Source organism: Peromyscus leucopus, chromosome 2 (assembly GCF_004664715.2).
Source record: "Peromyscus leucopus breed LL Stock chromosome 2, UCI_PerLeu_2.1, whole genome shotgun sequence".
NCBI lineage: Eukaryota > Metazoa > Chordata > Mammalia > Rodentia > Cricetidae > Peromyscus > Peromyscus leucopus.
The window spans coordinates 57926949-57946523 of NC_051064.1; the positions used below are offsets into that span (position 1 = coordinate 57926949).

General features: G+C 46.8%; 1 protein-coding gene across 1 annotated transcript in view; it reads right to left on the minus strand.

Annotated features, from left to right (window-relative positions):
• Nucleotides 1-19575, minus strand: part of Gabbr2 (gamma-aminobutyric acid type B receptor subunit 2) — a 352425-nt gene that overhangs the window by 197979 nt on the left and 134871 nt on the right. Inside the window, 1 exon segment of the mRNA XM_028882779.2 lies at nt 1088-1258. Coding sequence (XP_028738612.1) covers nt 1088-1258 — 171 coding nt within the window.

Below are 19575 nucleotides of genomic sequence, written 5' to 3' on the forward strand. Positions count from 1 at the left end.
GCCCAACACTTCCATTCCCAAGCACTTCCAACTCCTTTCTGTGGCGGGCTTTACAGTTCACAGTGCCAGTTCACACACACACAGGGAGGCATCTAGCGTGGGGGTTGTCCTTCTTTTGCTGGTGCGGGGGGCGGGGATGGAACTACAGCTCAGAGCTGTGAGGGGGCCTTTCCAGGTTCTCATAGGCAACCATCAAATGGCTGATGAATGGGGACAGAGCTTTGGAAAGGGATTTGTGGAATCTGCTGAATCCAAGCTTGTGACTCCCAGCCCTGGCCCTTTCAAGCCCTGCTAGAGCCCAGGATACAGCTCATGTGGAGGTTTGCCTGCTCACAGGACTCTCGTGTGTAACCCTCTGTGACCTGTGGCCCACAGGGTGCCTCTCTGGGGCTTCTAAGTCTCCCTGGATGACTTGATCAGGAGACTAGGAGGCAGAGGAAATGAGGGAAAGAGAAAGGGACAGACCACCACGCTGCACTGAGGGCCATCACCCACTGCTGATGAGGAGGTGCATATATGGGAATCTTCAAGCATCCTGAAAGTGGACCTGACGTCCTGGAAGTCAGTTCCGGCCAGTTTTAATAGCCTATAACTTCACTTTTAGAAAAACATTGTCAACATGCACACACAGGCCTGAGGTGGAGGCTGTGAGGTACAAGGCTGTGAACACCCCCAGCGCTCTGGTTCCATGAGCTACAATGCACCCGTCTGAGTGCACACACCACCCTATTAAACAGGAGTTCAATCAAGGTCTCTGGGACCCACTGCAGAGCAAATGAAAAGCGAAATTATTCATCTGTGGTATGAAGTCATTTGGGTTTAAATGTGTGTGCTGAGATGAGTTCTAGAAGGCTGGATTCTAAACCAAAAGGGATGTGGGAGAGGAAGTCGGAACGGGAGTCAAGAGTAAAGGGAGCAGAGAAAGGGCAGGACAAGAGAGGATGGTGGTGTGAGACAGACTAAGGGGACAGTTAGGGAGAGGAAGGTGAGGGGAGGAGGGACAGGTAGGTTACTGGAGCTAGACACAATGACGCATATGTAGGGAAGTGTCATCGTGAAAGCCTCTCAAAATGTGAGCCAGGAGTACCTCGGAGAAGCGCTGCACGTCCTGCGTGAGTGTGCCCACGCGCCGCCACCGGAAGTGCTTCAGCAGCTTCAGGATGGCCGGGTTCACCGCGTTGTCAGAGGGCACCGTCCGGAAGAAATATGGGTACTTCTTCTTATCCGCAAGGACAGGCGTGGTGGCGGCGAAGGAAAGCTGAGAAAACGAGAGAGGACACTTTTTTAAATTGGGGCCTTGCACCCAGTCCTTCCTGGAGGGCATTTCTCACTTGGGACAGAGGTTTCATTTAGTTATATGCATTGCGTGAGTCTTTGTATAGGTGTGTACGTGAGTGCAGGTGCCAGAGGATGCCAGAAGAGGGCGACAGATACCCCGGAGCTCAAGTTACAGGCAGATGTGAGCTGGAAACTAAACTCTGGTCCTCTGGAAGAGCAATCTTGAAGAGAAGATAAAAAGAGTGTTAGCTAAGGAGAAGGGGGTTAGCTGGACCAGCAAGCTACACTTCCCCAGAGAAATGGAACCATTAATACCGTGATCTGTTCCATTCCAGAACTTTCTTTGCAAACAGTGTTTTTTTTTTTTTGTTGTTGTTTGTTTGTTTTCCTTTTGTTAGACCATTCTCTTTACACAAATGAACTGTTTCCCCATTTAGCAAGGAAACTTCCAGCCTGAAACTCTTTGCAGCGTTTTATTATTGGCATCCTTGTCTAGCATGTGAACAGGCTAGTTTTTTTTTTGAGACATCTTTAATTTAGGGACACTAACACTGTTTCATTTGCCCTACTGTTTGCCACATTGTACATGGCATCTTGGTGCAGAGCATTTCACCCTCCATTTCAGGGTTTTTCCATAAGACAGCCTGGATGTTTTCAGGTACAGACCTGGACAAGTGGCGTGGTTGGTAGAATGCTTGACTAGCATGCATGAAGCCATGGCTTCCCTCCCCAGGGGTGCATAATCCCAGCACTCAGTGGGTAGAGGATCAGAAATTCAAGATTATCCTCTGCTACTCTGAGGCCAGCTTGGGCTCCACAAGATTCTGCTTCAAAAAATAAATAAATAAATAAATAAATTAAATAAATAAATGCTGCAAATCTTTAATATCTTCATATTTAAATAACCTGAAATATTCTACCCACTTTGTATATCTGCAAGTCAGAGATAATTCAAGGTCCGGTCTCACCACATTTTGTCAACAGGGAATGCACACCGTTTTCCTATGTAATTTTATAATGAGCCACCACAGAAATGGGATCCTGTTACATTCGTGGTTATATATACTGTTGAGCCTTTTCCATGGGTGGCTCCCAAGGAGTGGGTCCTATTTTAGTAAGTGCTTTTGCATGCCTTCATCACTGAGTGGGACTCTGGTGCTTTTTAGTTGCATTTAAAGACGTTGAAAACGCATAGCCTTCAAACGTGGCCGATCATGGCTGTCGCGAAACCTCGTGTTGTTTGTCCTTACACATGGTATTTTAATTTACACCCGGTAGTCAGATCTGTCCACCCTTCCCTTTATTATTTTTTCGTTCTCTTTTAAGTGCCAGTAAGTTGTTAAATTGGATTTTAATTATCTGTCCAGCTTAAATGTCACCACTTCCTAACACTCCCTCTGATCTCTGCTCTTCTTCCCCCAGCCTCATCCACAGAAGGTAGCTTCGACCTTTTTGATCCTTGCAGTGAGATGGTGGGAAAACAGCATCTGGCTGCACTTCTCATTTGCATTTATCTCCCGGGGACCGAGGCCAAGTCTCCCCCAAGGTCGGAGAGCAATCTGTAGTTCCTCTCTGGACGGAAATGACTCTTATCCTTTGTCCCTTTTCCAATTTTACTCTTACCCTTCCTTGTCTGTAAAAAAGTGATCTTTTACATTAAGGCAGAGATTGAGGTCCCTGGTTTTCCAGTTATTAACAGTTCTGCCGTCATTCATAGTCTTTTACCACATAGAAACGGTTTGGGGGCCAGGGAGATGGATGGCTTAGTGCGCAGAGGAGCTTGCCACCAAGCTCGACAACGTTCAATCCCTAGGACCACACGGTAGAAGAGACTCAGGCTTCCACATACATGCTCCTGCGTGGGCTTACACACACACACACACACACACACACACACACACACACACACCACACACACTCACACACTCACACACACTCACAAGTGCTCCCCCATACAAATGTACTAAAACATTTTTAAAGAAAAAAAATGTTTGACCCATGGTTGAGGTTCTCTTTATTCCATTTGCTTTGTCAGATTTTGCATGATATTTAGAAAGGTCGCTCCTACTCTGGGGTTCTGAAAGAATTCCTATATGGCTGCTCTGCTCCTTCTTTTTTCCTCTTTTTGTTTCATTGAATCTTTGACACGGAAAGGAGGGCTGAAGCTAGCTAGCTTGCTGCTGAGAGCTTCCTCCGGACCTTCGTGTGCCACAACAGCAGCACTAATTCTGATATACCTGAGCCCCAGGTCAGCACCCCAAGCAACAACAGCCAGGACCCTTGAGCTGTGGATGTAAAGTCTTTACCTGCTACTTTTACCAACGCTCCCCAGGGCTCCAGGGCAGGCAGTGGAGAGCTGTCTTTCTCCTTGGTCTGGGTTAGAGGGTATATGGCTGCTTCCTAAGGCCCCTGGATGTCCTACATCCATGCTGCAGCCCCCACGGACTCTATCCGTTGTAGCTGACCACGTGAGAACCTAATGGACTCCATGTGGGGTTAGACAGTACCTGAGAAACCAGCTGCTGAGGTCTCTGCAGTGGTTGAATGGGAACGGCCCCCATAGCTCACAGAGTTGAATGCTTGCCACCAGGGAGTGGGACTGCTAGGAGGCGTGGTCTTGTTAGAGCAGGTGTGTCACTGGGGGTGGGCTGTGAGGTTTCAGAAGCTCAAGCCAGGCCCAGTGTCTCTCTCTTCCTGCGGCCTGAGGATCCAGATGTGGAACTCTCAGCTACCTCTCCACACTATGTCTGCCTGTGTGCCACCATGCTTCCCTCCATGATGATAATGGACTAAACCTCTGAATTCTAAGCCAGCCCCAATTAAATGTTTTCCTTTATAAGCGTTGCCATAGTCCTGGTGTCTCTTCACAGCAACAGGAACCCTAACTAAGTCTTCAAAGATGCCCCAAGATTGATAAGAGTAGAGGATGTATGGCTATTTTTAAAATTGTCGGGATACTCAAGACCAGAGGGAAGACTCTACATGGAGTGGAATTCCAGTTAGACACACGGAAGCTTCTTAACTCCTCGGGCTGCCCACCCTGGAAAGCCTTGCATCAGAAGAAGTGAGATCCCTGTATTGGGAGGTATACACATGGAGGCTGAACTGTGCAGTGAGAACAGAGGGAACCCTTGCCCATGAACCCTTCCAAGAGTTCCCAGGGAAGAGTTGCATGGGTATTTCACTACATACAGATACACGCATTCTTTTATCTGGAAAAACAAAACAAGACTCTGTGACTCTTATCAGATTCACAAAGAATGCCAAACAATCCAAACAAGGTCTGTACACCTGCTTGCAAGTGACACATTGACACATGGGTCCCACAGGGAATACAAGAAACAGCAGCTGTGTCCAGTCTTATCCAATATAATATTCACAACTTTTCTCTGAAAATTAGAACCCTATGGTAAGCCTCCTCCTTTTACCAGTTAAGAAGCTATTAGGGAATTCTGGGAGTGACTACCTCAGGACCTGGGACATTGTGTATGCCCACCGCATCCCTCAGATGCTTATCTAATACACGTTCTCTGATGTGATCTCTGATTTGTGCTCTGGTTGATGCTTTACCGTTAGTGTCCCATTAGTTCCAGGCCCACAATTAATTGTTGCTCGAATAACCTCATATGTTTGCCCTGTAGGTAATTACAGTGGTTACTGTTCAGTGAATAAATGGTCCATTGTGTTTACAATGGTCTTGGAGTACAATATATGCCCCAGGTCTAAATCATGTTGGGTGCAAAATATTAACTGGAGCTGGCATTTTCTGCACCATTTGAGATAATACATACTTTGATTGGATTGCATTACTGTTTCATGGGCTTTAGTCTCCTAGAACTTGCTTCCAGGGGAAGGCTGTAGGTGTCTCGTAGTACCACAGAATTTCAGAAATGAGAAATCACCTTTTTGGTTATGTATCCTAGCCGTGCACTGAGCGACTTGGTTCACATCAACTCAATCAGACTCTCTGGGCGGAGAGGCCAAGAGGTAGCTATTTAAAAACTTGCTGTTTTTTTTTTTTTTTTTTTTTGAGGGGGGCGCAGGTTGCTGCTGGAGAGACAGCTCAGCAGTTAAGAGCACTTGTTGCTCTTGTAGAGGACCTAGGATTGGATTCCCAGCACCCACATGGCAGCTCATAGCTATCTGTAATTCTGGTTCCAGAGATCTGATGGCCTCTTCTGACCTCCACATGTGCTGTCCACACATGGTGCACACACATATGTGCTGGCAACACACTGATAAATCTTTAAAAAAAACAAAAAAACAAAAAACAGTTCAGGGAAAGAAGATGCCCAGGGAGAGCTGAGAACCCTCGATAGGCCCAGGACCATGGTCCTGAATAAACAGACTGCTAATCAGTCTGAGACATCCATCAAAGTCAAGGAAAGATGGAAGCTGAACTTGAACTCAGGTCTTAAGGACTCGCAATACCAGTGCTTATTCTTGGCTTGATGCTGCCCATCTGCTGCTGGGTGATTCCCAGTCCTCGCCCAGCATCTGGCAATACCGGGGCTTCCAGCATTAACACCCTAACTTCTGGGCCTCCTGCCTTATTCCTCTCAACCAAATTAGTTTCTGAACAGACTGGGATGGAAGTTTCCAGATAGTCCCGAACCGCAGACTTACTGAAGAGAGGATTTTAAATTTTAATTCATAGTTTTGTTTCATCTAGTTTCACTGCAATTGTTTTGAGAATTTGGACCATGCAGTACCTGCTTTGGGAATGTGTTGAAATCTGGTTTGGTGGCCTTTTATAGAATCAACGTTTGTAAAAGTTCTACAGAGGCTGGGAAAATGATTCAATCTTTAGATGTAAGCTACGGAATTCTTTATTAGACTCCTAATGCATAATAGATACAACCAACCTAATTATGTTACTATTGTATGCTTTGTGCATTTGTTTACTTGATCTTCAAGGCTGAGAGGCTTGTTAGGTTCCTTCCATTGTCTCCCACCACCTCCTAGCATTTCAACAGGTTTGGCTTTTGTTGCCTTTCATTCTGTGTTGTTTTGAGCGTAAATGTTCATCACAATTGTATCTTTATTTTTCAGCCATGCATATCCTTGCCTAGTGTGAACAGCAGGTACTTAATAGATATTCACAGACTGCACCAAGAACTGAAATATTTATGAAGGCAAAATAAACCTCTGTCATTTACTGCTTCTTGGGATGTATCTTGCTTGATAGTTATAGCATTGCCCTTATTAACTTATTGCTCATATTTGCCTATCATAGCTTTGAGCCTCGTATTTATACTCTATCGAGATTATTAGAGATAGAGATAGGTAGATAGAGATGATAGATAGATAGAGACAGATGATAGATAGATAGATTAGATAGATAGACAGATGCTTCTGGGAAGCACCGCATGGCTAGATGCTTAAACATATATACTTATTACTGCAATAAGCACTTGATCTCACATTTCTTGCCTCATTGGCTCTCTTGCTCTCTGTTTGTTTCCCATGGCTCCCTTCAGAGCATAGCTTTGTTTTCAATGCTGTTCTGGTTGTATGAATTTATCTTGCTCCACGTGTCAGCCTGAAGGAACACCTTTTGATATCCCGAAGAAAGAAAGGGGCTGTAAACTTGCTTAGCTGGTCTGGCCCTCTGCTGCCTTGACATAAGGCTAAACCGCTGAATATAAAATTCTCGGGCTATGACTTCTTTTGGAAAGTGCAGCATGAGGCAGAGCAGGAACCTGGGGCAAACCTGATCACTCTTCATTTGTAGGTACCTGGTTTTCTTTGCCCGTGTGCCTGAAAGATTGTTTTTCTTTGTTCTTGGAGTTTAAAAAACTTGCCAGCATACACCTGGGTGTGGCATTCTCAGTTTTGTCTGGGATATAAGAAACACTTCAATTTATACATTCAAGTCTTCCAACTCAAAACATGTAAATATAGGAAAATACATTGTATTTTAAATACTTTACATTGTATATACTATAATATATTTATTATTTATATACTGGGGTTTTGTGCATTATATTATGTATGTTATATGTGTGTATATATAATATATGCCACATGTTTGCCTCTTATATAATAATCACCTACATCCTTATCTCTCCTCTGGATACCTGGTCCTCTGCACCTGTTTTTATATTCTCTGAATCCTTACCTGTTCTGTTTTCTCTTGTGATTTCAATTCTTGGTCCTTGTCATCTGAGTGGTAGAACATTTCATTTTATTCTATCTGTATTTTGTTTGTTTGTGAGACAGGGTAAAACTAGACTTGAATTCCCAATCCTCTCACCCCAGCCTCCCAAGTGCTGATGGGCTCATTGCATGGTCTTAATTCAGTGTCTGTGCATATTAACTTTTGATGTTTTCTGGTAATATGGCTGTATCATCCACAGTCCTCCCAGGAGGGCATAGGGTCTCATCTACACAACCCAGCCAATGTTTGGCATTATCTGACTTCCCGATTTGTCTTAGTAGTTCAGAAATACTGTCAGACTCTGCAGCTCTCTGGCTGTGTGACAGACAGGCTATACGGCCTCATGCTGGCCACCCTGGACCTCGGCTTGAAGCTTTATTGACCAACACATTTTTATTGTGTTATTGATATTTCTAGTTTCCTATCAGTGTTTTTATGGTCATATTCCTTTGTCTCCCACTCTCACCTCAGGCTTTCTATTTCCGGGAGATTGTGCTGGGTATGAGAATTCTCGAGTATTTTGAGTTTGACTGTGGATGGCAAGAGGCATTCTGAAAATTTCTTCTTTACCCTGTAGCAATCATTTTCAGACTAGACTCCTCTCTGCTTCCTCTGGCTCTTTCTGAAATACTTCTCCAGAGGGTTTTTTTGGTGTCCACCCTAAAGCAAGGCCATGCTTTCCACAGTTTTTGGTGTCTAATTGGTGCTCATCTTATGCTGTCTACAGTAGCAAGGTGATATCATTGTCTGCCCTCCATATCTAATTTTCTATCACTCTGGATCAACATAGGATGTTAAGTTCCCATCATGCACTCCTGAAAGGCTGCTTCTTTTCTGACCATGAAAAATCTCACTTCCCAGAAGGCAATGCACTTCTGGTACCCTCTCTCCTGCACTTTTCCAGGAATTTATTATCCTTTTAAATTTAGAAAGACATGTGAGAATGAAGAGAAAAAGCCATTTGGTTGCCCCGGTGATGGGTAGCTTGAGGTAGAGACACCATTTTCCGATTTCATGACCATGTAAGTGAGGGGTCTCTTCCTCAGACCATAGGGACTAGAGGAAGCTTCTGCTGATCTTCCAGGCAATTGTTATTTTATGAGGCAAAGTTTAGTGATGCTTTCTAATATCCAGAATGGCATCAAGTCCTGAAGTCTGGTGTGTTCATATGTATGTGTGTGTGTATTTGCATATGTAAATCTGTATGTGTATATATATGTATTTGTCTATGTGTGTATCTATGTCTATCTGTAGGCATGTGTATATGTATGTGTCTTTGTGTATATGTATATATTTTTGTATGTATGTATATGTCTGTATATGTGTTATGCATATATGTGTGCATATATGTCTCTGTGTGTATAGGTATGTATTTGTGTATGTATGTATATGTGTCTGTATGTGTGTATGCATATGTGCGTATGTATGTTTCTACATATGTATGTATATGTGTCTGTATGTCTCTGTGTGTTCTTTCCCATGTCTTGATAGTTTCAAAGGAAAGTTTTCTCCTGGGACCTGCTTGTCAAATGCAGCCTCTCATCCTTGGCACCTCTTCCTAGCTCTCTACCCCAGTGTCTACCTGGCTGGAGCGATGGCAGACCCTCTCAGAATCTCAGCATCACTGCCTCAGTTTACACAATTGTATGCCACGCCTTGAAGCCAGGGCAAAGGCAAGTCTTCAGCCTGTGTGCCCCAGCTGCTCCTTCCAGAGCCCACACTAAGCTGTGAGTGTAGACCCTACAGTGTCCCCCGCTGCTCAGCCAGCTGATCCTCAGGACGGCCACACACGGTGGCCACTGTGGTTACTCTCTCTACTCTCAGAGGCTGGGAAATGGAGCTAGAGGTTCAGAATCTGCCAAGAAACAGATCCGTGGTCCTGCAGCTAAAGGGTTTGGGGTGAAGACAGACTGGGGAGCCACTGTTCAGGGTGGAGGATGTGCTTTGGAGGAGATTAGAATGTTCTAGTGTTAGATAGTGGTGTTGACTCAACAGCACCAAATGTACTTAATGACGTTGCATTCTCTTTAAAGTATTAATGTGGTGAGTTTATGCTATGTGCATTTTATCACAATAAATAAAGAAGAAAAAACCCTGCCCATGATTATGAAAGTTGTATGGAGAGGTGTGAGGCCTGAGCTAGTTACTTGGCTCATTTCCAGAGCAAACAACCCCCCCCCCCAAAAAAAAACCCAACCAACCAAACAAAAATTTGACTAAAGCAACTTAAGGAAGGGAGGGTTTCTTTATAACTTTTTTCTTCTTTTGCATCTAATTATGTATTTGAGGAGGTGCCATGGTATGGGTGTGGAGGTCAGAGGACCAACTGTAAGTTCTTGGGGTTGAACTCAGGTCATCAGGCTGGTGGGGAGCACCTTTACCTACTGGGTCATCTTGCTGGTTTTGAGTCCCAGGGAGCCCAGTCCATCATGGATCGGAAGTGCCGGCAGCACAGCTCTTCAGGTGCAGAAGCCCATTGTCCTCCTGGGCGGTTGTGAGGCGTGAGGCCAAGCTTGTGATGAGTCCATCAGCACTGGGGGAGCCTGGGTCATCTTTGTGCAGCCTGGCTTTGATCCTCCCACTCTATGCACCCACAGGCAACTCCATTCTCTAATGTGCTCAAGAGGAAAACTTGTTTGGCAGTGGATGGATGGAGATACCCCCACGCCACCACCCACTCAGGTGGCTGGTCGTGATGTGAGCCATCCAGGGCATTTTCGTAGACACATGCCTGACTTGGGGGTCCGTGGGTTCAGATGCATCACCTGAGGTAGCAGGTATTTTCCAAATGGTGATGCTGTAGCCCGTGTGACATGACCAGCACAAAGGTCAGGAAGTGAGATGTGGAGCTGGTCTTCTGATGCCATTTCTGGTTCTCTTTCTGCAGCCCAGCACAGAGCCTGGAACCCTGAGCAGAGGCAGGCAATGATCTAGGGTGTGCTCCTTCCTGGAGGTCTGGTGGAACTTGGAGGGGACAACATATTCTGGGGTTACTTGGAGGGGAGTTTATCTCCCAGACATGAAGTTTCCATGGTGGGTGTGGATTGTTCTGGTAAGTTCTGGGGGATACATGCTTAGCCAGCAGAGTGGCACATGAAGGAGGTGGGGTGTTCTCTCCGATGGGAGCTGTGTGGCCATGGAACACCTCTCAAGACTTTAGGGTCTGCACATGGAGCTGCTCATGCTCAGCAGTGAGGCCTCAAGTGGAGACAGAAGTGAAGAGTGAAGAAACCCCAAGGACACACAAGAAACCGAACACTGGCGTTCCTGGTCCCCGAGAAGAGGGGAGGGTGAATTGTCGGGTTTGTGAAGCTGCTGCCCTTCTCATCTCTGAAATGATGCCTTGGACCAGAGATTTCAAAGGATCCCGGCAACCACAAACCTGTGTTTCTCCCTCCGACGGCCTAAGAAAATGATGGGGCTTGTGGTTTTGAGGGGGTGGGTGGTTTTTTGATCTGATTTAGCTAGACAATTGCCTTGTACCTCACTTCTCTGCAGATAAGTACATTTCCCAGCCTCACTAACTTTATTAGATTCCAAGCCACCAATGAATTCTTGTTTGAATGCATTTTTTTTTTTTTTTTAAACCTGGTCTGGGACTCCTGAACTGAGTTCTTCTGCAGGGATGAACCATCTCTAGGGGATGGGGTAGCAGGGGTGGCCACAGTTGCTAAGAGCTTGGGAGGCAACTTATGCCAGGTGGGAGGGCAGGAGGGATGATGGAGGCTTGTTCTTTTCTCTGCTAGGTTTAATCTTTTGCAGTGGGTTTGCTGACTGTGCCTGTAATGAAATGAGGGAGGTATTTGTCATCGTGGGTCCCTTTCAGCCCAACTGAATGCAACACAACTTTCTCAGGAAGCTTCTGACAAAACAGTGTTTGTGGCTGGTGCCAGGACGCATACAAAGACACCGGCCGTGTGCACTGGGAACCGAGGGCCACTTAGGGGCTGTGCCAGGCCACGGTTGCCCTCGAGCCCAGGGGCAAGGCTGTTTGGACACTATGTGCTTCAATTTCAATGTCGTGAGATTCATGTGGTGCCGGGTGGCTGCAAAGTGTCCCCAAGTTAATGAGGGAGAATGAATGTCTGGCATGCTGGTGAATTCTGCTTGAAGCCAGGCTCCCACAGAGGCCTTTGGGGTGCTATGCACAGGTATTAAATCTGAGTCAGCGACAGCCTGGGCTGGAGCCACCCGGGGAGCCACATTGCTCCTGCCTGCTAATGGGGTTGTGTTTTCATCACTCAGAGATGCCCAGCCATATGCCACTCACCCTCACAGTCATTCCTCCTCATGCCTCAGCCCGCCCTGAGGGAGCTTGGAACAATTTGAAGGGAAGCAGAGGAGACACTGTTATCTGTTTCCTCTTGGAGAAACTGAGGCTTGAGGTGGGTCAGTGACTTGCCTGGGGACTGCAGTGAGAGGGTGGTAAGGCATCTGTTCTGATGCTGGGACTCCTCAGAGGTACTGTGTGCAGCACCGATGCTGGGACTCCTCAGGGGTGCTGCACACAGTGGGGGAGCACGCATGCAGGAAGGATGGGGTATCGTGTTCTGATGCTGGGACTCCTCAGAGGCACTGTATGCAGCACCCCATGTGGGGAGCATGCATGCAGAAAGGATGGGGTGTCATGTTCCGATGCTGGGACTCCTCAGAGGTACTGTGTGCAGCACCCCTGTGAGGAGCACGCATGCAGGAAGGACGCATATGCTTTCTCATCGGAAGTGCAGAGCAGCCCTATGAGGTAGCTACTAGTGCACGCTGCAGATTTTGGCTAAGGAGACTGAAGTTCACAAAGGTTAAGTCACTTGCACGTGGTTACGCGGCACACAGCTAGCAGATTAGGGTGAGGGACTTAATTCCCCACCAGTCCCATCTCACAGACCGCCACGCCACTTCCCAGGATCTGACAACCTCCCCAAAACATTTGCTTCTTCATCATTGTTGTGTTCGTGTGTGTGTGTGTGTGTGTGTGTGTGTGCGTGCGCGCACGCGCGCGCGCGCGTGTGCGCACAGGTGCATGGGGGTGTGCATACATGTGCCCAGTCGTGTGGAGGGTCAGAGGCTGATATCAAATGTCTTTCCCAATTACTTTCCTCACTTTTTGAGACAGGGTCTCTCACTGAAGCAGGAGCTCACACCTTAGCCTGTGCTGGCTGGCCAACTAACCCCAAGGAAGCTGTCTTCCACACTGCTGACTCTGGCCTGGGGTCACAGACAGAAGCTTGGCATGGGTGCAGGGGATCGAGCTCGGGTCCTCACTCTTTGCATGGCAAGCTCTTAACTGACTGATGGTCTCCCCCCACTCTCTTTTGTCTAATTTTGATCTTCACCGATTTCACGGTCTAGGTGGAATTGACTCGGACACTCAGGTTCAATAGATGGCAAAACAGAACTTCAGAGCGTTCACTGATGTCGGCAGGGGCTGGGGCAGGGTTCGGCATTTTGTTCTTAGGACAGGTTCTTCCTCCAGCGTACCAGGGTACTTCGCAGGGAGGCACCTGCGTGGGAAATGAGGCTTCATGGGCAGATGAAAGAAGGGAATGGGATTCCCTTAGAAAACAGAGTACAGCATCAACGCTTTGTGCATGTTTGGATCCCTCGGATGATCCGACTCGATGACAGGAAACGAAAGTCATGTACTTTCTTTTCAGTGCTGGGAATTGAACTCAGGGCCTCATACTTAGTAGGCAACTACTCTACCACTGAGCTATCTCCTGAGCTCTGCACTTTTTTTTTGTAAAGAAAAGATTCCTTGAGTTGTTGGCTAAAGGGGCCCCATGGAAGCCTCCAAACAACCCATGCTATTGCCAAGGTTGTTAGTTGCTCTCCCGAAACTGCTGGGAAGGCCCTATGGCTGGAGCCAACACCTGGAACCCATCGAACATGGAGAAATCGGGCTGGTGCCTACCCAGAGCCTTCACCCCTACTGACTAGTGTTCACAGTCCTGAAGAGCACTCTGCAAGCTACAGAGGACCAAGGTAAACACCAACCCGGTCACAAACCCTTTGATCAACAGTGGTGATCTGCCTGTGAGAGACTCTGGTGTAATCGTGGCACAAAGTTTGGAGGAGTAAGCAGCCAATATCTGATTGGATTTCAGGCCCACTCCAAAAGATGGAATCCATCTTTGATATTGCTTGGGTGACCAAGAACCTGAGACTAGAAAGGCCAGGGTCCTAGGGGAAATCTAATACTACTCAATAAAAGGCAGCAATAAAGTGACTCTTAGCAACATACTGCTATACTCCTAGATCAGTGTCTTACTCAGCCATCATCAGAGAAGCTTCCTCATTAGTAGACGATACCCACAGCCAGACAATGTGCTGAAAGTGAGAGACCTTGGAACACTCATTCCAAACAGGATGTCTCTATCAAATCCCTTCCCTCAGGGCTCAGGGGACCCTGTGGAAGAGGAGGCAGAAAAATTGTCAGAGCGAGAGAGGATAAAGTGCACCTAGGAAACAAGAACTTCCAAACCCAGCAGGACTGAGGCAGCATGCACAGGGCCTGCCCAGGTCTAGGCCAGGTGAGGTCCCAATGCTAAGGGGGGATGTGGACACCCCCATTCCTAAAACAGAAGCTATCTCTAACTGATAACCACTCACAAAGGAACTCCAGTGGAGCCTCTCTAGGTTTACAGACAACTCTTACAGACAGACCCCTATGCCCCGCAGTAGATGGCCAACACCAAATGAACTCAGTGACATCCTTTTGAGGTTCCCTATCTCATAATGCTTTGTCTGGGCATTTTATTTATTTGTTTGTTTGTCTATTTATTAATTTATTTGTTTTCCCTTCCAGATTTTTTTCTTCTGTTAGTTTGTTTCATTCTATCCCCCATTTTTTAAATTTTCATCTTATTTTATTTTATTATTATTTTTAGATGCCTGCTGTATTCTAATGAGAGGAAGAGAGAAATAAAGGGTATAGATTTGGGTGTGAAGAAAATTGGAGAAATTGGGGGTGGGGAAAATGTAATCAGGGTATATTGTACTTTATAAATACATACACATGTATGTATGTATATATCAAATATACACATCTGGCATGCATATATATAGTTTGGTTTTGTTGAGATAAGGTCTCTCTTATGTAGCCCTGGCTATCTTGAAACTCACTCTGTAGAATAGGCTGGCCTTGAACTGACAGAGATCCACCTGCCTCTGCCTCCTGAGTGCTGGAATTAAAGGTGTGTGCCACCATTCCTGGACATTATAAGTACTTTAAAAAAATCTTTTACTGATGGTTCTGGGAGACATCCCAGTGGGTAAAGTGTCTGCCACGTAAGCATGAAGACCTGTGTTCAGATCCCCAGAACCTACACAGAAGACAGGCATGTCACACACAGCAGTAACCAGGATACTGGGTAGATGGAGACTGGAGGGTTCCTGGAGCTCACTGCCCAGACAGCCTTGCCAGTTGGTGAGCTGTAGGTTCAGTGAGAGACCCTGTCTCAAAACATAAAGTAGAGAGAGATTGGGGAAGGCATCCATTATCAAGCTCTGACATCTATGGGCACCAGTACATAGATTTGAGTGCATGCACATGCACACATGTACGCACACAGAGACTTTACTGTCAAATAGAAACTATATACCGAGTACACACAATATTTTAATAATAATAAGACCAATTGCTTGTCACCTGCTTTAAGAAATAGCTTTAACTTATTTATAGACAGTAAATAGCAGAGTAGTTTAATACTTGCTCTTTAAGAACTGTCTTGCTGTGTGACATTCTGTGAATCTTAAAATTTCCTTCTCTTTCCTCCACATTTCACCTTTGTTTTATGTAAATAAGACCAGAAAACAAACACAGCTTTCTCCTATCCTTGTAAGTTTGTTTTAATAAAAAGAAAAGCGAGGACATGGGGAACAACAGGAGCGAGCCAGGGCTGGCCAGTGTGGTGGCAGGCCAGAGCTCCGGGTTTTAGCTCCCACAGGCCGGGCCTGTCGGAGGGCAGAGCTCCGGGTTTCAGCCCCAAAAGGCCGGGCCTGTTGGAGGGCAGAGCTCCAGGTTTCAGCTCCCACAGGCAGGGACTGGGTGCTTCCTTCTCTGTTACTTGCAACTTGGGGCAAGTGACCTCCCTTTTGAGGGCCTCTTAGAACAGGGCAGCACACTCCTCTGGCAAGGGTCACAACAACAGGAGCTTCAACTGCAGCTGGCCTCAGTAGATCCCAGCGTCTAGACTTGAAGGTCCAAGGGTTAAGCTAGGAGAGTTAGACGCTCTGGAGTAAGGCCACTGACCTTCCCGGTCTTCCCCACCAGGCAGAGACACAATTCTCGATCAGCCTTTCTAAATCCTAGTCTCATGACGGATAAAAGGCTGGTTAATTACAAAAATAATAATGACTATATGGCTCTTCTAATAGTGTACAATTAGGATGCATGTCTTTAATTTCCCCTTAAACTTCTGGTAAAATGTTCTATTTCCCCTCACAGCTGACAAACTCAGGAAATTAACAAATTGCATTCGAAGCCTCTCGGCTCCCTCGGCTCCTCTGCACTTCGCTCTTAGCCGGCGTCATTAGGGGTAACTGAACTCTTGTGTGATCGCAGCTGGGAAGCCAATACTTTTAATTACCACGCTGCAGACACCGTGCCTCCTGGTGTCGCTCGGCACCTCTCACCAGTCAATAGGTTGAGAGGTGTTGCGGCCCGAGCTCGAATTCTCAGAATAGGGGAGGAGGCAGTGTTTCCAGTCTCCAGGAATGCTCCTACACATCTGAGGAGGCCCACTCACAGACACCTCCTCCAGGGAGTCCTCTCTGCTTTCCCAGTGCTGCTCCTGCCCTTGCTGTAGGTGCTGTAGGAGCAGGGGTGGCCGTCAGGCCCGTATTTCTTACGCCCTGTGGGCTCTCGGAGGGCTCAGTGGAGGAGAGGAGAGGGGGAAAATACCTCTGTACCTTCCACTGGACAGAAACTCACACGGAACGGAGCCAAGAAGCAAGGCAAGCCCTTCCCCTGAGAAGGGGCTGGGCCTGGATCTTTGAGAGTTGCCTCAAAGCCCCACGTTCTTATGGAGGAATAGTTCTGAGGAGGATGAGACACACTAATCCAGAAGCCGTAGATGGCCTATAGGTCAGAGGTCAGAGACCAGGGGTCATCAGGCACTTCGCAGTTCAGGTTCCAGCAACAGCTAGGCTCCCAAAGAAGGTACGGTGTGGGGTCCAGTTTAGCCCTGTGAGCCCAGCACCTCGCACAGGCAAGACATGGAGTCTCTGAGAAGCTCCAGGTCTCAGAGGCCTGCTTCTTTCACTTTGGAGAGAGGGTGGTGGAATCAAGAGAAAGAACTCAAGGACACTTTCCATGAATGGGGAGGCATCTCCATGGGGCTGGGACTGGAGGTCTGGAGGGGCTGCAGGAGGTACTGAGCTCTGCTCTGCAGCTGTACGTCAGCCTCCAGCCCACCAGCACCTCCTGGGCCTCAGCCTCCACAGTGTGACGTCAGAGAACCGGCTCCACCCTAACTCTGCAGGGCCGAGATCAAGACAGAGGTTGAATGCGCAGGTGTTTCACAAGAAGCAGGGAGGTGAGGGCCCGAGGCCCACAGGGCTGCGGGCACCTGTCTGCCTGATTCTACCCTGTCCACCCGTCAGATCTCTTGTCTCACCCTCTCATGTGCATCTTCTACTTCCCAAAGGAGATGAGGTGCTCAATCCCCTATGAAGAAGCTTCCAGAACAATGGTCCTCCCAAACTTCTAGGCCAGGCCAAGGGTGCCTCCAACCACATCCCATCACGTGGCTTCACCACGTGACAGTGCAGTGCATCCTTTCCACGTTGAAAGACCACAGAACGGGACAAGCACACAAGTCATGATGTAAGAAATATCCCCCCCCCACACACACAAAGGTGGTTATCCTACCAAGAGCTGTTATTCCACAAACTTCACTCATCCTGTGAAACTCCTGGATGTCTGCCTGTTTGCTCAACCCCCAGACACCCCAGAGACTTGACTCCGTGTCACATCCTGAATTTGTGCAGATTATGAATTAGCCAATCACATTAGATTATGAGGTGGCACTCTCACCAACAGGATGAGACACAGTCACTACCTGGGTTAAAATAAGAACCAAGTGAACCTTCTGACCCAGTATCTTGGGTCATGGCATGGCCTTGTTGCAAAAAGAAATTGCCTTGCTGGGTTATTTTCACCTTGCTAGTGAGTTTCTTGGTACAACACCAAGAATATTCTTTTCCAACAATGATTAATCCTCAGAGACTTGTTACCAAAGTGAATCAGAGGGAGCAATTTGTGTGTGTGTGTGTGTGTGTGTGTGTGTGTGTGTGTGTGTGTGTGTGTGTGTGTGTACATCTAAGAGCTGAAGCTAGAATCAATAAATACCCTTTTCAGAGGGGTTCATTCAAATCAGTGTGAAGAAGTAACTTGCAACAATAAAGGCGTCAAGAACAAATCAAAATCTCACGAAGTACTCAGTATTTTCCCTGTGGTGGGAAGCAGTCAATAAGATGACCAAGGACCATCTTCCAAGATGGGAGAGGGATTTCCCAAATCCACAGACAAGTAGAACTAGTGGGTTGTATTGTAGGAATACCAATGACCAGGCACATTGCAATTTCAGGTCAACCCCAGGTTCAGCTTTATATGTTTATGGGTGGTTTCCCCTTTGATTGCTTTTACATTCTCATGTGGGTAAATGATACGTTTTCCCATTCAAGGCATTGAAATGAAATAATGAATTAGCTTGATTGAAAATAATACACAAGTTAATAACACATGTGGCAAATTTTGGCAAAATTGAGAAATTGACTAGGGACAAAGCCTGGTAAACCCAGGGTTCGAGTCTCATGGAGGAATGTGACTAGGACACAGGGACCCCAAGAATGGAAGCCCTCTACCCATCAAGTCTTAATGTGAAACTGAACAATTACAGGAAGAACCTGACTTTTGCCTAGGCACTGGAAATGAGTGCTATAGAGTGACCTAGAAGAGCGAGTGGGTCTCCCCAGGGAAAAGCAGTGGCACAGAGAAATAACAGAAGGGGCCTAAGGAATAGGGCTGCCGAGTTCAGCAATGTGTGGACATTCTTGTCTAAGTAAACCCCTTATCTCAGTTCAAATCTAACTGGGAGTCCTCTGTTCTCTCTGCTAACCCTGAAAAAGTCTTCGTGCCAAGCATAATAAATCAGCTTGAGCCTAGGTAGCATCAGCAGTGGGCTGCTTGTCTGCTGAGGGAAAGAGGTTAAGGAAGTAAGGAGTGAGTATGCCAAGATCAACTAGTTATGTCTGCCTTGGCACAGAAAGAGAAAACAATGTCACAGGCCCATTCATCTACGTGACATCTTGGGCTTGTCCGAGTCTTTGTTTTATATTCTCGGGACCAGAAAGAAGAACTTTCCCAGGTTCACCCCCAAGCTCATGGCTGGGCTGGGCTAAACCTATTCCATCTCCATGTGGCCTGCTAAAAAACCAAAGCAGAATGCCACCCATACCAGGTTATGTAATTTCAGATAATCCTTGTCAAGCACGATTACCCACTGCATCAGCCAGAGTACACACAGCCAGGCTGAGCACCACCTGATCCAATTCATCACAGTGACTGCACGAGAAAGCCCTGGAATGCCAAGAGTGAAAACAAACCCACTTGCAGGAAGACTGTGTGGAAGATGTCACTGTGGCAGTCACACCCTCAGAGACGGGGGGCGCTGCGCCTGGGGGCTCTTGACTGCTTGATGGAGACGATAAAACAGACCCAAGCCACAGTGCAAAGCAAGCATTTCATCCAGTGTTCATTGACATGAACAGAATGGAACTGAATGTGATTATTTTCTTCATCTTCCTGTTTGTTCCTCCCTGATTCTGGGTCCTGGTTTCCTTATTGTTCAAACGAGGAGCCCGCATGGGGTGGTTTTAATTTCAGATCCAAGACTTGATGATTTTATAATTAACTCTGTGTTTAATTTACAAAGCAAAGAGAAACTCTTTCTTTCGGCGAGAAAATGGAAATGGCTGGGCGAGAGACGGCGGTGCCAGAAGGGCCTTCCACCAGCTCGCTCACAAAGACATTTATTTACCCTAATTGTTTTATATCCCCATTTAGATATTAGCCTTTTACTCTCTGCTCTTCTTAATCAAGTGCATTCATTAGTTTTCTCATCTGCTCAACCAAGCTT